This window comes from Phocoena phocoena, chromosome 16 (genome assembly GCF_963924675.1).
Source record: "Phocoena phocoena chromosome 16, mPhoPho1.1, whole genome shotgun sequence".
Taxonomy (NCBI): domain Eukaryota; kingdom Metazoa; phylum Chordata; class Mammalia; order Artiodactyla; family Phocoenidae; genus Phocoena; species Phocoena phocoena.
The window spans coordinates 60,805,715-60,820,963 of record NC_089234.1 but is presented as its reverse complement, the minus strand read 5'-3'; the positions used below and the strand labels follow the sequence as shown (position 1 = coordinate 60,820,963).

At 55.6% G+C, this 15,249-nt stretch overlaps 1 protein-coding gene across 1 annotated transcript in view; it reads left to right on the top strand.

Annotated features, from left to right (window-relative positions):
* LOC136136048 (cadherin-23-like) overlaps nucleotides 1-12,178 on the top strand; it is a 323,908-nt gene extending 311,730 nt beyond the window's left edge. Inside the window, exons 33-40 of the mRNA XM_065893923.1 lie at nucleotides 730-812; nucleotides 942-993; nucleotides 3,616-3,765; nucleotides 5,088-5,216; nucleotides 5,279-5,473; nucleotides 6,144-6,272; nucleotides 7,418-7,645; nucleotides 12,062-12,178. Of these exons, the coding sequence (XP_065749995.1) occupies nucleotides 730-812; nucleotides 942-993; nucleotides 3,616-3,765; nucleotides 5,088-5,216; nucleotides 5,279-5,473; nucleotides 6,144-6,272; nucleotides 7,418-7,645; nucleotides 12,062-12,178 (1,083 nt within the window). The remainder of the gene's footprint in view (nucleotides 1-729; nucleotides 813-941; nucleotides 994-3,615; nucleotides 3,766-5,087; nucleotides 5,217-5,278; nucleotides 5,474-6,143; nucleotides 6,273-7,417; nucleotides 7,646-12,061) is intronic.
* Nucleotides 12,179-15,249: the final 3,071 nt, after the last annotated feature.

Genomic DNA, 15,249 nt, shown 5'->3' with positions numbered 1-15,249 from the left:
CTGCCCTCCTTGTCCTGTCAAGCCCACCCCCAGTGGGTCCTGGGGTGGGCACTGCACTAACAAGGAGTATGTGGGACACACAATGGAGGGAACACTGAGGCCTCATCCCAGCTCTACTCCTCAGCGGCTGTGTGACAAGGCTAATTGCTCAACCTCTCTGTGCTTCCTTTCCTCGGGTCTAAAGTGGGTATCATACCAACTGCCCTGCCTTCCTCAGAGGATGTGATGGAGCTGGCCGATAGGAAGCCTTTGTAAACTAGGAGGGGTGATGGGAGCGGGGTCTGTAAGGGAGCCCCCTTCCCTCTCTCGGGGTCAGTGTTAGGAGTATGTTACAGTAGTCGTGTGAAGTGGGGCGCCAGGACCAGGGGAGTGTGGGCAAGGGCAGCAGTGGGCATATGGTGTGAGTCACTGCCCTTGAGGGCTCTAAGTAAAGGCACAGAGACCTTGTGAACTTCGGGGAGGTTGACTGCTGAGGTCAGAGGTGCAGACAAGACTCCTAGAAGGGTAGAGAAATGGTGACCTCAGGCTAGGGGTGGATATGAAGGTGGGCCCCAGGGGCGGGTCATGGGGTGGAATCCTGCAGTGATAATGAGAACATTTAACAATCGATTCGGCTTGGGCCCCAGCCAGACAGGGCTGAGGCCATCTGTAGACCACATGGGTGTCCAGCTCATCATCAGCCTTGGTTACAGCCACGTTTTCACCCCTGCTGAGCCCTTTTCACCTTAGCCTAAAGGGATAGACCAACCCGGTGTCCAGGCTAAGAGCCAAATGCAGCTGCTTGGCATCCTGTGCCCCATGGTTCCCTCAAGGTGCCGGCTCCAGTGGCCCTGGTTGTGGCTTGGCCGAACCCAAAAGGCCCCTCCATCCACGGGGCGAGCCTGGGGTGAGCGAGGCGGCGAGCAGCGGTGAGCCCCCACAGCTCCCCTCGACCCCCCCAGGTCCCTGAGGGCAGCCGGTGAGCAGGGCCGTCAGGTGGCAGATGGTGGGCAGGTGCCCTGTGTCCCACAGCTCGTGGCAAGGCTCCTGGTCTTCCCCAGCAGAGGATCTAAGGCTCAGAGGGGTTAAATGGAGCCCTCTCACAAGCCTCAGCAGCCTCATCCATAAAATGGGCCCAGTCTCCCCTCGCCCCTGTTGTGTGGAGTCAGGGGGCTCGAGGCCAGGTAGAGCCTGGTGAGCAGTAGGGCTGTCCCTCCCGAGGCTGCCGAAGCCCCTCGTGGACCAGGCAGCCACTTCCTGTGCTGGGGCTGGCGAGGGCGTTTCAGAACACACACTCCTCCGTGGGCCCCTGTATTGCCACAGTCCCTTCACCCTCTTCCAGGAAGCAGGACCCACCCCCCTTTGTTCTGCCCTGGCTTCCTCTCAGAGGCTCCCAGGGGCCACTGCCCCAGATACACCAGCCCTGTCAGTCCCAAACTTGTTGGAGGTGCCAGGGTGGAGGCAAGCTGAGGGGCCTTTTAAAGGCACCACCATTTCCTCTGCGAGGCCGGAACCCCCAAACCACAGCTCACCTACACCTGACTCCTCCTCAGCGCCAGCAGCCCCCGTGGCCCTGAGAGGGGTGGGGAGGTAGCAGAAGGGGCAGGCTGGGCGGGGGTGGCTGGGGGGTTACTCAGAGCCGTAGGAGCTCTGAGTAACACCCCCGGGCTTTTGAGGGATCAGGGAGGGGAGATTTGGGCCCTGAGACCCTGGGTGGGGACGAAGGCCCATAGCTCATTCCCGTAGATCTTGGTACCTGCCTTCCTAACGCACTCACTGATGCAGACTCCCCACTGTTGGGAACACCTCATCAGAGTAGCAAATGTGGAGGGAGCACCTACTGTGTGCCAGGCTCTCGGTTGGGCTCAGGGTACATACAATGGGAAACCAAAATCAGACGTGGCTTCTGCCTTCACAGGCATAAGATGGAGTAGGGGAAAGACACTGATCAAACTACCACACCAATAAATATATGCCACGAGAGAGTGGATAACAAGGCGTCAGGGAAATCAAGGAGGGCTTCCCGGAGGAAGTGACTCAAGCTGAGCTCCTCAGAAAGCATAGGAGTTTACACAGTAGAGAAGGAAGAGCATTTCAGGCAGAGGGAACAGCGGGTGCAGAGGCCCTGCGGTGGCAGGAAGCATGCGGAGTCCCAACAAGGCCTTGACCAGAGTGAGAGAGTTTGGGAGGGATCAGATTGCGGAGGGCTTGTTTGTTTTCTTCCTGAGAACAGGGTGGTAGACATTATTATGCCCATTTCATGGGTGAGCAGACTGGGGCTCCGGGACTCCACAGAACTCCCTGACCAAAATTTATGATGGGTGGGCAGCGTCTTGGCAGGTGACATCCTGCCTGTCTGCCAGGCCAGAAGCAGGACAAGGACCACATTTGTTGGCTCCTTTATTCCTTCCAGCCTCCTGATTCTGTAGGTGTTCTCGTTCCTACTTTCATCTGAGGAAATGGAAAATCAGAGAGGTTGAATAACTTTTGCCAAATCACACAGCTAGTAAGTGGTAAAGCTGGTCCTGCTGCGAAGCCTGGGTTTGTTGCCTACAGTTCTGACGGCTGCCTGAAATATGGAAGCGTGGCTAGAACTGAGAAGGGGATAGTCCTGAATAGGAAGGAGGGGGGATGAAGTGGAATCTTCTCTGAGTCGTGGTGAGGTTCCACAGGCTCCCCATGGAGTCCTGTGCACACCAGGAGGCAGGTAGGCCTGGGAGCCCCGGAGCCCCAGGCCTGGGGAAGGAGAGGATGGGATCTGGCCTGGAGCAGGGTGGTGGGAGAAGGCCTGGCTTGGGATTGCTAGAACCTGAGCCTCCTCCCCTCCCCCCACACTGCAATCCCCTCATCAGTGAACCCGAGGGGTACCTACGACTCTGGCTGTGTGGCCCATGGCCATCCATGGGCTGGAAGCTGCACCCCAGCCAGGCCTTCTCTCCAGGCTTGCTATTCAAACCCTGCAGGAGAAGCCTGAGCTGCAGACACAAAACAATGTGCTCTTTGCGTGCAACTTGCATGTTCCCTGTTTCTATCTGGTAGTTGGAAATTCCCCTCTCTTCCCCGTCTGCCCTCTCCCCACTGGGACCACCAAGCTGCCTTGTGACCCCTCTCCTGCTCCTGAGCCCTGTTTCCTTTCCTCTGATCTAAAGGTGAAAGTGAAGAGGCCTTTGGGCAGGATCTGGTTGCCAGATGTGTTTTAGCTGGCCCGCAAAAAACAATTTTTTTTTACTATCACCACCTAATTCCACATAAAAATCTGGATTCCTAGTTCCTCTGGAAAAACAGGAAGCTCTGCCCGTGCCAGGCTGACACACCCTCACGGATCTGGAGCCGAGTAGCCTCCGTTTCCTTTAGCCAGGGCCCATGCCTTCCGGTTCTCCAAGGCCCCACCACCTCTGAGTCCCCCCGCCAGGCCCCAGCACTTGAGTGTGTGCAGCCCTCCCCCACCAGACTTCTAGAAGAAATGCGTTCAGGGCCTCTGTGTAAAGTCAGGGTTGGCCTAGGCAGGCTCTGAAAGCTTGCTGACTTTCTGGAACTGATTGGAGATCCGGTCCCCACTGGGCCCACAGCGGGACCCTGTGTTTGGGGTCAGGGAGGGGAAGAAGGTGGGAGGTCTCTGGCCATGTTCACATCCAGGTCTACATCACTGTGCTGGACGAGAATGACAACAGCCCCCGGTTCGACTTCACGTCCGACTCGGCCGTCAGTGTGCCCGAGGACTGCCCCGTGGGCCAGCGCGTGGCCATTGTCAAGGCCCGGGACCCCGACGCCGGCAGCAACGGGCAGGTGGGCACCAAGTGAGATAGTCCAGATCTGCCCTGTCAGTAGGGACTCCCACAGCCCCTCAGCCGGAGGGGACCTCCAAAGCCATCCCCTCCCTGAGCAGGAAGCAGAGTCATCCAGGCTCTGCTGGGCCCTGAGCAGGTCCACCCTGCCCTCACCGCAGTCCATGGTCCAGGGAAGGAGACAGAGCTGTGCAAGCTGTCAGCCCTGCTTGTGTCCAGGGAACACGAGACCCAAGGCTGGCCACGGCTCAGTCCCCGTGGCAAGCTGAACACAGAGGGGGTTTAATTTCCCCAGTGACTCCTTGGTCACCTCATCCACGAACCACACAGCATCTCACCCCTGTGTGCCAGCCCTGGGCCAACCCTCCCCACGAGGACCCAGGGCCCCAAGAGATCACACTCCTCCCCCTGCTTCTCAGGGCCCCCTCCCTGTCCCCTGGCAAGAAATGCTCCCTACCACGGCAGGTTTGGGCACCCCGTGAGCACAAGGAAGAGGGGTGACAGAGCACACCAGTCTTCACACCACTTTGATCTGTCCTACAAATTGAGGTGTGTTTCAGGAGGTTTCCACTGGTTTTTATTTATTTATTTATTCTGCGGTACGCGGGCCTCTCACTGCTGTGGCTTCTCCCATTGCGGAGCCCAGGCTCCGGACGCGCAGGCTCGGCGGCCATGGCTCACGGGCCCAGGCGCTCTGCGGCACGCGGGACCCTCCCAGACTGGGGCACGAACCCCCGTCCCCCGCGTCGGCAGGCAGCCTCTCAACCACTGCACCACCAGGGAAGCCCTCCACTGGTTTTTAAATGCTTGCACACCTCTAGGGGACCAAGAGATGCTGGCTGTGGAGTTGGAAGCCTATGGGTTCAAATCCTTGTTCTCTTGGGCCCTTGCAAGCTGTGTGACCTTGCCAGTGACTTCTTGTTCCTGAGCCTCCTCTCTGAGCTGAAGAGAACAGCTCCCTTTGACAGGGTCGCTGTGAGAGCCGAACAGAGCCCATGTGACACCAGGGCCACGCCTGCTCCCCGCAGGGGGGCTCAGTGCTTCCCCGCCCTGGGAAATCTCATGTGGGACTTGCACCTGGCCCCAGGCCAGTATGCTCGCATCACCCCCACCCCTAGCCTGTCATAGGCCCTGCGCCCACTCTGTGGACCTGCCACCCTCATTTTGAAGGATGTAAGCACTTCTGAATAAAACACATTCTTCTCGCTCTCCCAGGCTGAGCAGAGGGCTCAGGTGGGCGGGAGGGTGCTCCCTGGCCTGGCCAGCTGCTGGTCTTCCCCGTTTCTTCACCCCTCGCCCCTCATCCTCTCTCTTCCCTTACAGGTGGTCTTCTCCCTGGCCTCTGGCAACATTGCCGGGGCCTTTGAGATCATCACCACCAACGACTCCATTGGCGAAGTGTTTGTGGCCAGACCCCTGGACAGAGAAGAGCTGGACCACTACATCCTCAAGGTGAGCACCAACTGCCTTCCATCCCAAGAGAGCTCAGCCCATGAGCACGCCCTGGCTTTCAGCTTCCTGCTGTCACCAAGTGCCGTGGGCAGGCAGCACCCCTTAGGACCAAGAGCGTGAGTGAGGCTGACCTGGAAAGGGCATCCTGGAAGGGGTTTCTGGACCCAGAGCAGGAAACGGCAGAGGTGTCTGTGCCTGCTGCCAGAGCCAGGAGAGAAAGCCTGGCAGCTGATAGAGCCGACTCCTCCACAGACACAGTATGACCTTGGGCAAGCTGTTTACTCTGTCTGGGCCTCGGTTTCCCCTCTTGTGCAATGGGCAGAAAAACCTGGCTTCCTCTGCTGAGGTGAGGAATAATGAAGACCACCACTGTTGCTGAAATTGCTGAGGCTACCGTGTTTCCTGAGGGGTCTCTGGGGACCCCAGGGCCATGCTTCTGCAGGCGTCTGAGCTCTAGAACACTTTCTACAGGCCTCCAGGAAACATCAGGGCTCCTAGGGACAGGCTCAGGCTATGGTTAGGACTCCAGCTCATTGCCCAAAAGATTATTTGAGACTGTTCCTCTATTGGCCAGAGACCAGGTCTGAGTGCATGGAACAGAGGCCTTGAAGCCAAAGGCAGGAGCCCTGGGTCTGGTTGCAGGCCCAGGGTCACAGTCAGCGGCAGGATGGGGAGGTAAAGACCGAGCACATCAGAGTCAGATTGCAAAGGACGGTTACCAAACAGACAAGTATTGGGCAACGGTTGTTTGCAGCATGGAGCAGAAGGTGAAAGCCTTGGGGACACCCCAAGGGGCAGGGGGCGGGGATGGGCCAGCAAGTCTCTCTGGCCTCTCAGTCCCCCCCATGCCCACTGAACAGGCAGCCCATTTGGACTCCATATTGCTGATCCTTTTAGCCCTGACTCCAGTCATCCCCCTCCTCGCAGGTTGTGGCATCCGACCGTGGCACCCCTCCACGCAAGAAGGACCACATCCTGCAGGTGATCATCCTGGATGTCAATGACAACCCCCCGGTGATCGAGAGCCCCTTTGGATACAACGTCAGCGTCAACGAGGTGAGGGTGGTTCTGGTGCCCATATAGCTGGACGTCTGGAGTGGACAGTGGGTGTGAGCCGACCGTGACGCACCTGTTTAAATATCTGCCTGGGGACTTCCCTGGCGGTCCAGTGGTTAAGACGCCACGCTTCCACGCAGGGGGCGCAGGTTCGATCCCTGGTTGGGGAACTAAGATCCCACGTGGTGTGGCCAAAAGAAAAAAAAAAAAAACAGCACATAAATATCTGCCCGATCCATAGTTTGTCAGATCACAGAGATGGGGTCGTGGCTTACTCATTCACAATTCTATCCCTAACACCTAGGCCAGGTCCTGAAATGTGGTAACTTTTTGTGGTTTGGATGGAAAGGAGAGGGGAAGAAGAAAGTGGCCTTTCACCATCAACAGGAAACTAAGGTTTACCCTGGGAGAGCTGCTTTTAAATAAAACAGCTCATTTAAAAAAAATGGTATTGGAATATAGTTGATTTACAATGTTGTGTTAGTTTCAGTTGTACAGCGAAGTGATTCAGTTATACATGTATTCATTCTTTTTCAGTTTCTTATGTAGGTTATCACAGAATATTGAGAACCCGTGCTATACAGTAGGTCCTTGTTGATTATCTAGCTTATATATAGTAGTGTGTACACGTTAATCCCAAGTTCCTGATTTATCCGTTACCCCACATTTCCCCTTTGGCAACCGTAAGTTTGTTTCCAATATCTGTAAAAACAGCTCATTTATTACTCAATAGTAAGATTGAGTCATGTCAGGAGAATTTTTGCCCAGGCACTGCTTGGTATCATGCCCAGTTGGACATTCATGAAGGCCTCCCTCAATTCAGACCCTGGCTCTCCCACTGACTGGCTGTGTGATTTGCACACATTCCTTCCTGGAACCTCAGTTTTCTCATCTGTAAATGGAGTTGACCTAATCTGTAGCATTATAGAGAGGATTTGATGAGTTCACTCAGGCCCCCGGCATGTAGTAGATACCCACAGAATGTTCGCCACCGTCATCTTTATCTTCCTCCTCGTTGCCCCAGGGTAGTCAGAGCAGAACTTTCTAGAGGTCCAGGTGCAGCCCTTGGGCTCTCAGGAACAGGAGCTAGACTTTGCCCCAAAGGCCTTGAATCTGGAATGACCGCTTTCCTGCTCTCCCCCCAGAATGTGGGCGGGGGTACCGCTGTGGTCCAGGTGAGAGCCACTGACCGTGACATCGGGATCAACAGCGTCCTGTCCTACTACATCACTGAGGGCAATGAGGACATGACCTTCCGCATGGACCGCATCAGTGGTGAGATTGCCACGCGGCCTGCACCACCCGACCGTGAGCGCCAGAGCTTCTACCACCTGGTGGTCACCGTGGAGGATGAGGGCACCCCTACCCTGTCGGTGAGTGATGGGGGGTGGCCTCGGGGAGAGAAGGGTGGGGGAGGGGCAGCTCCGCCTTCTGTGTGACAGGGACGAGATGGGTGGGAGTGGAATGCCACGCGCCGATGAGTCCTCCACAACTCCTTTATCGCGTCTTGAGTCCATCAGTCTACAAGTATTTATGGAGGGCCAGTGTGTGCCAAGCTAGGATGTCGGTTCACCCACCTCTGCAGCCACTCAGCCTCTATTTAGCCGTGTTTGCTTGCCCAGTGCAGCTCTATGGGATAGTACAGATTGAGCCTGAACCTCAGGGCCTGGCCAGCCCCCACTCCGCCTGCCAAGCTGTGCCGTGTACCTGTGGGGCCTCTGTGCCAAATGGGAAAATGTGCCCTCTGGCCTCTTCCCCTGCCTCACGTTGGTGTGACACGCTGTGGCAACACATCAGGGTCGGAAAGCGCTGACGTCCGTGGTCCAGTCTGATGCGCGAATGGGTAGGGCCACTGCCCAAGGCAATGTGCAGGGTCCACAAAGTTGCAGAAGGAGGCGGGGCCTGCAGGGCTGGATGGTGACGCCTCTGTGTGGGGTGATGGGCTGGGGGATGACGATGTCTACTGTAAGCTGGCTTCGTGATTGTGAGCAAGTCAGAACCTCTCTGAATACTGGTTTTGTCATCTGTGAAAGAGAGATAATATCTCCTGCATAGGTGGTGTTTGGGGAATTGAGTTAGCTCTTGTCTGTGGAAGCACTTGATAAACCTCGAAGAAGAGGAGTGTATCAGCTACCTCTCGTCACAATTACCCTGCATTATAAACCAAACAGAGAGGCATAAAACAACCATTGACTTAGCTCCAATTCTGCAGGCTGGCAGTTGAGACCTGGCTTAGCTGGGTGGTTCTTCTGCTGTCAGCTGGGCTCCCACATGTGTGCATGGACAGCAATGTGTCGGTTGGATGGCTGTTCTTTTGGGGGTTGGCTGTCCATCAGTTGGGATGACAGGGCAACTGGGCCACCTGTCTGTCCCCTTTCAGAAGGCTGGTCAGTGCTGGTTCTCATGGAGCCAGAAAAGGTCCGGGGGAAAGAGCAGAGCATGCAAGGCCTCTCAAGGCCCAGGCTTGGAACTGGAACAGGGTTATTTCTGCCACATTCTGTTTGCCAAAGCAAGTCACAAGGCCAGTCCAGGTTCAAAATATGGGGAGATAAACTCTCTCTTTTGAAGGAATGAACTGCAAAGTCACGTTGCAAAGAGTATAGATACAGGGAGGTGTAAGGATTGGGGACATTTGTATAATCTGTCTACCCTAGGGACCCTGATTGTAAATGAGGCCTCAGCTCTATCCTTCTACCCCCCAAAGGTGACTCTGTTGGACCCGGTCCTCTCCTTTGGCAGTGGCACTGTGGACTGTGGGATCAGAGCAGGCCTGGGTGGGGCTTTTTATCTGGAGTGACTCTGGGGAGGATGGTGGAATTGGGTCAATCCCAGAAAACCACATTCTGAAAAGCCCAGGATAATACTAATCACTTCAGCCAGTCATACCCAGTGGGCCAAACGGAGACACATTTACAGGGCGCGTGTAACGAACTGAGAGGAGGACAGGTAGGGGTATCATTTATTGTGGCGACATGGAGGGACTCAGTTTTGACATAACCCCTCCCTGCCTGCACCTAGCTTCAGAGTGAATCATCTTCTTGGTCATCTCTCCAATAGCATTTACAGATGTGTTTGACTACAAGTAACAGAAACTTAACTATGGATTCGTAAAGAAATGAGAATGCATTTTTCTCACATAACAACAATTCCAGAGAGAATTACAAACATTGATTTCATGCTCAGTGATGTCAGAGCTAATATTTCTTGGCCTTTCCTTCATGGTTGCAAGATGGCTGCTATAGCTCCAGCCATCATGTCAGAGTTCAAGGCAGGAAATGACAAAAAATAATAAAGAGCTATGCCAGCCACCTCTGCCCTTTGGCTAATTACTTGGGGGCCACATATGACACTGCCTCAAATAAAAGCAGGGCTCTGTTAGTGAAGAAGAGGTGGGCAACTCATAGCATCCACCATGCTGCTCTTTTTCATCCTGACCTAGGCCAGTGAACACACCACTCTTACCCCCCACTCCCCACCCTTCTCTATAACACATAGTCCTAGAGTTTTCCAGGGAGGCAGATGGTGGGACCCATAATATTCTAAGACCCTGAGTTCGGGAGGCAACATCTGGTTTCCTTTTGGTCCCCAGAAGAAATGAGAATTAGAGAAATGTGAAATCACCCTAGCCACATTTAGCCACCCCGAATGGTGGGCCACTCCCCAAGCAGTCTCTGCAGAACTTGGGACTAGTCCCCATGGCCAGAAGTTTCATCTGTTGACCAAACTCTCCTTAGAGATCCACCCTAGCCTGGTGGAGACCTGTGAACACTGCCTTCTCACACGTGGGCCGCTTACATTCTGGCCCTCCTTGAAGCAGGTCTTGGCCTGTTCCAGCTCCCTGGTAAGAGTGTGGGAAGTTGGGTGGTGAGAAATGAAGTCTCCCTTTGTCTGCCTTCGTCATCTTGGTCATCACCAACTCTGCTCCAAGAAAACAACTTCAGGATGACCAAGATCGGGAATTGGGTATATGTATATGTGTGTATATGGTTCCTGGGCTGTACTATAGTAATACAGACAAACAGCATCAGGTACCAGCTGGAAAAACATTTAAAGGAGAAAACTTTTAAGTCAAAAAGTATCCATCCTTGGGCTTCCCTGGTGGTGCAGTGGTTGAGAGTCCGTCTGCCGAGGCAGGGGACGTGGGTTCGTGCCTCGGTCTGGGAGGATCCCACATGCCGCGGAGCGGCTGGGCCCGTGAGCCATGGCCGCTGAGCCTGTGCGTCCGGAGCCTGTGCTCCGCAACGGGAGAGGCCACAACAGTGAGAGGCCCGCGTACCGCAAAAAAAAAAAAAAGTATCCATCCTTTCCATTTTTTTTCTGCTTCTTCATGATGGGAAAAGATCCCTTTTATTTGATTTTTGTTGGTGACACCACAGTGAAGAGCTGCAGGGACCACAGGGGCATTGTGGAGAACTTAGCACTGGACCATATTTGTTCATTTATTCATTCAGCCAGTGTCCCCTGAATACCCTCTGTGTGCCAGGCCCCAGAGATACAGAGGTGAAGGCGGTGCGGGTCCTGCCACGAAGAAGTGCAACTGAGTACGGGAGGCGATGAGGACATCCCTGTGCAGGGCCAAGGTGCACATGGGGCACAGAGAAGGCCTCGGGGAAGACTTCCCGGGGCAGGTGACACCTAGGCTGTCTTGTCAACCAGTCACAGTTAGCACAGCAAAGGGGGAAGCATATCCTGGAACTGGGCATCGACCTGAGCAAGGGCCTAAGAGCAAGCGGTAATCCGGGGTGGGTCCAGGGAGCTGCAGGTCCTCTGGACCCATGGCAGCATTCAGAGCCAGAGCTCTGTATCTACATATCCTCATCACATTCTGTCTGGGGCAGGCCCCAGGGGCCGGTCCCAATACTTTCCCAAGTGCCCCCCCCCCACTCCCTCCTGGCCCAGCTAAGCCAGGGCCCTACAGCCAGTGACCCTCCATGATTGGCATTTGTCTCCGAGGAGTGCTGGACCCTTGAAGGTTTGCTGCCACTGACCAGGCTGTTAATTCTGGGCAGTGAACACTCTGGGGTCATGAGTGCCCCCAAGCCAGAGGGGACCAGAGGAGGGACCTTGTCTGCTACTGGGCAGATTTCACCGGCTGAGTGTTGAGGAAGTAGGATCACTCCAGCGTCTTCTAGACCGGCCAGAGCCCTGAGAAGCCTCAGACCAGCCATCTCGAGGTTCCAAGAAAGGTCACCGTGGTTTAATAGGGGTGCATACATCTGTCCAGAGATGCCCGGCAGACCCACATGCCATCCTCTTGTTCCCACCTACAAGTACCTGCCTGGTTCAAGCAAGCCCTCACTGGCACAGGACCAGCCTTCCTGTTGGACAAGGGCAAGTAAGAGTTATTCATTCATTCATTCTTTCATTCATTCATTCAACACCAAGTATGTGCCAGGCCTGTTCTAGAGGCCAAGAAGTCAGAAATGAGTTGGACACAGATCTGCCCTCAAGGAGCCTACAGTTAGTGGGGGAAGTGGACACATAACAGAGAGTTGACGCTCTAGGATGTGACAGAATGCTAGGACGTCAGAGCCAGGAGCTAGGGAAGGTTCTGGAGAAACGGACACATAACAGAGAGTTGACGCTCTAGGATGTGACAGAATGCTAGGACGTCAGAGCCAGGAGCTAGGGAAGGTTCTGGACAAGGCATTTGCATCCATGTCTTAAAGGATGAGGCTTTCTAAGCAGCGGGGTGGGATTCGGCTACAAAGTCTCCCTAAAACCAAGAGAAATCCTATATCCGAGGCCTCCCATCTCTTCTTTTCTCCCTGGGGTCCCCTCCCCCACAGTTTCCTGAAAGCAGAACATTCCTGCAAGTAGCCCAGGCCATCCCCACCCAGCCCTCAGCCCCGTATCACCCGGAGCTCAGAACAGCTGTGCTGCAAGGGGCATCCGGGCCAGCCTAGGCCTGTCACACAATGGTGTGCGCCCAGCAGGGGAAGTCGTAGTACAGCCTCGGCCCTCTGCCTCGCTCCAGGCCACAGACAGGGAGGGCAGGCTTGGGGGAGGGGTCCAAGTGGCCGTCAGGAGACCCCTGCAAGAGGAAGGGCTGGGCCCAGGGAGGAAGGACGGAAGGCAACTGGGAGGTCAGGAGCTGAGCCCCAGGCACAGAGGGACCTTGGCAGGGGGATGGGGAGACGGAGGTTCCCGAGGCGGGCCTCCCTGCCGTGCGAATCACAGCCAGAGGTTAGCAATCCCAGATAACCAGCCCTGGCTTCTCAGGCTGGTGGGGACCTGCAGAAGACACCTGTCCAGGCAGAAAGACAGAAAGTCTCCCACCACCCGCTTCTGGTACAAGAGCCGCCAGCAACAGCCCCATGAAAGTCTGTGAGCAGGGGATGCTGCTCTTGGCTCCTCTGTTTATTAAACTTGGACCCTGCTGCTGTTTGTGAAGCCTGCTTCCCCTGGCTCAAGCTCAGGAAACCCCAGCCCGGCCCCTTCCCTGTGCTGTACACCAAGTAAGCCGGCCTTCTCTGGCCCGGCAATGACTAAGCTCAGACCCTTCCCGTAGCCCTGCTTCTTGAGAGGGTTCTGCAGCTGCTCACGTGCTACACGTGCAACTGGTTCAGTTCCTCCAGGAGACCCTGGGGCTCTGCAGGTAGGTGAGCTTCTCCCCTCCCCATTCCCCTCCTGCAAGCAAGTGGGGTGCACGGACCGCCATGCCCACCAGGAGTCCTGTGGTTTCAGGGCTGCCAGGCAGGAAGGGGAGTGAAAAGACTGATGTGGAAGGAGTAGAGCCACGGGCTTGTGGGCACAGGTTCATCCCCCAGGGCCCGGTATGTACTGTGAGCCAGTCCAAGTCCTGGCCTGTGATGCCACTCACTTCAGTGCAGAGGAAGGAGCACAGACCTGGGAAGCAGGAGACCCAGGCTTCAGTCCCAGTTCCACATTCAATTGTGACAAGACACAAACTTTTGGGAACCTCAGTTTCCCTATGCATTAAATGGGAAAATAAAACCTTCCAGGGTTTTCCAGAGGAGGGGTGGGGAGGAGTAGGAACCAAAGAAGTAATAACACCTGGTAAAGCGTTTTGGAAAGCACAGTATTATCACAGAAGAGGCAGAGATATGGAACCATATACTGGCCTTGCCCATCCTGTGCCCAAGGCGTGCATTGCTAGCGGGTATCAGCACTTTCTCATTAAACTACATTGATACTTCAGAATCCCTCTTAACATATATTCCAGGAAGCCATGCCAAGAGATCAGAATCGCAAAACAAAATGAAACCCATGCCCGTTGGCCTGCAAAAGCTCAGGGCATCATGGCTGTTGAGGAGAGAGCCCAGACGAAGCTGCTGGGAACTCGAGCTAGCCGAAAGTCAGGGGTGACCCTGCCGATCGTGAGTGGTCCAGAGGACACAACCCTGGCATCCTGGTTCAGCCCATCACCCAGTGGCTGTGTTTCAGTCATCAGCTCTACAACCAGGTCCAAAGGGCAGGCTGTTATTGGATCCCTACCATAGAACTCACGGAATAGTTAGGGAGCCACAGCGTCCATGCAGGAGAGGTGACCATGCAAAGCGGGTACAGTGAATGCCCAGTGAAAGGGCTAGATGGTCAGTGCTCTCAGTGGGCTGGACAGATGGTGATCAGGGCTGTGAGTGTCAGCTTCTCAAGAGGACTTTGCACCTAGCATCCTGGCTGCCAAGCCCAGTTCCTCTTTCTGCCATTGTTATTCCCTTTGAGTTCCCTGAGCCAATCTTAGCCCAGCCCCCAGCACAGTTAGGCCAGCCCTGGAGAGCTCTAGCTGTCACCCAGGAAGGCCTCTTCCAGGAGGCAGGGCCGCAGAGCCCCGGCTGGGGTGGAGACTGATAAGACCTCTGCAACCCCCAGCCCCACCTCGTCTTCCCAGTTCCCCCACCACAGAGCACTCCGTGAAGAAGGTGATGCATTAGCCCCTCTATCCCAGGCTGCCGCGTGTAGGAGGGAGCTCTGGCCAGGCAGGAGCCAGGGTATCCCCAGGGCTGGTCTTTACGGGAAGTGGCCCCGGGGTTCCTGCACACCTACCCCAGTCCATCACCACAGACCCCCAGGCAGGGCCAGCCTGATCCAACAGCAGCATATCCAGTGGCCTCTGCAGTGTGTTTTCAGAGAGGGTCAGTTCCATCCCCTTAGCTTATCACTTGAGGGAAATAAAGGCAGGAGATCTTTATTAAATGTGATCAGGAGATAGGTTACAGGTCCCAGAATTCCTGATACATCTCTTAACAATGACTTAGTGCCTAAAAGCACAAATTTCCCTCCCACGGCCTCGGGCAGTGCCATGGTCCGTGAGCTTCCTGCCTCAGGTCCACCCTGCCCAGAAGGCCCCAGGGCTCCTCCCAGCCCCCTTGGAGGCAGGCACCACGTTCTTGCTCCCCTATTCCGTGCCATGCACCCCAGCCCACAGGCACTGAGCCTGTAGGAACCGGCCACCAGAGCTGGCATCTCCAGAGGCGCCACCACCCTAGGGCGAGCACAGAGGGATACCCTAGTGCCCTGCCCCTCCCCACAGCATCAGGGAGGGTGCCTTTAGGGTTGCTAGGGGCAGGGCGTGTTGTCATGGATGAAGATGGAGCCTGGAGCTCAGAGTAAATTTCACTGAAAACAGGAAACCACGAAGCGATACGTTCACTAGTAAAGGGTCCAGAGAAGAAGAACTTGAGGCCATGCAGGAGGAAGCTGGGGAGGAAGTGTGGTGTCTTTCTGCTGCGGGGCCTCCACCCTCCTCCACACAGAGCAGCTGGCCCTAGGGTCTGGCAGCCAGTTTCTTAGAAGTTGTCTCTGCCTTGAGGTCAGAAGCTGAGGTTTGGGCCAGGCCAGCCTCCCCACTGGGCAGGAGCATTCTTTCTGCGCTGGGGCGTGAGGAATCTGGTCCATGGGCTTGTCCTTCAACCCTAGGGGTAGCCTGGCCCTGCCTCTAGCAGGTATCACCCTACCCATCCCTGCTCCCTGGGCCCCCACAAGCTGTGAGAATAGCTCCCTCTTTCTGCGGCAG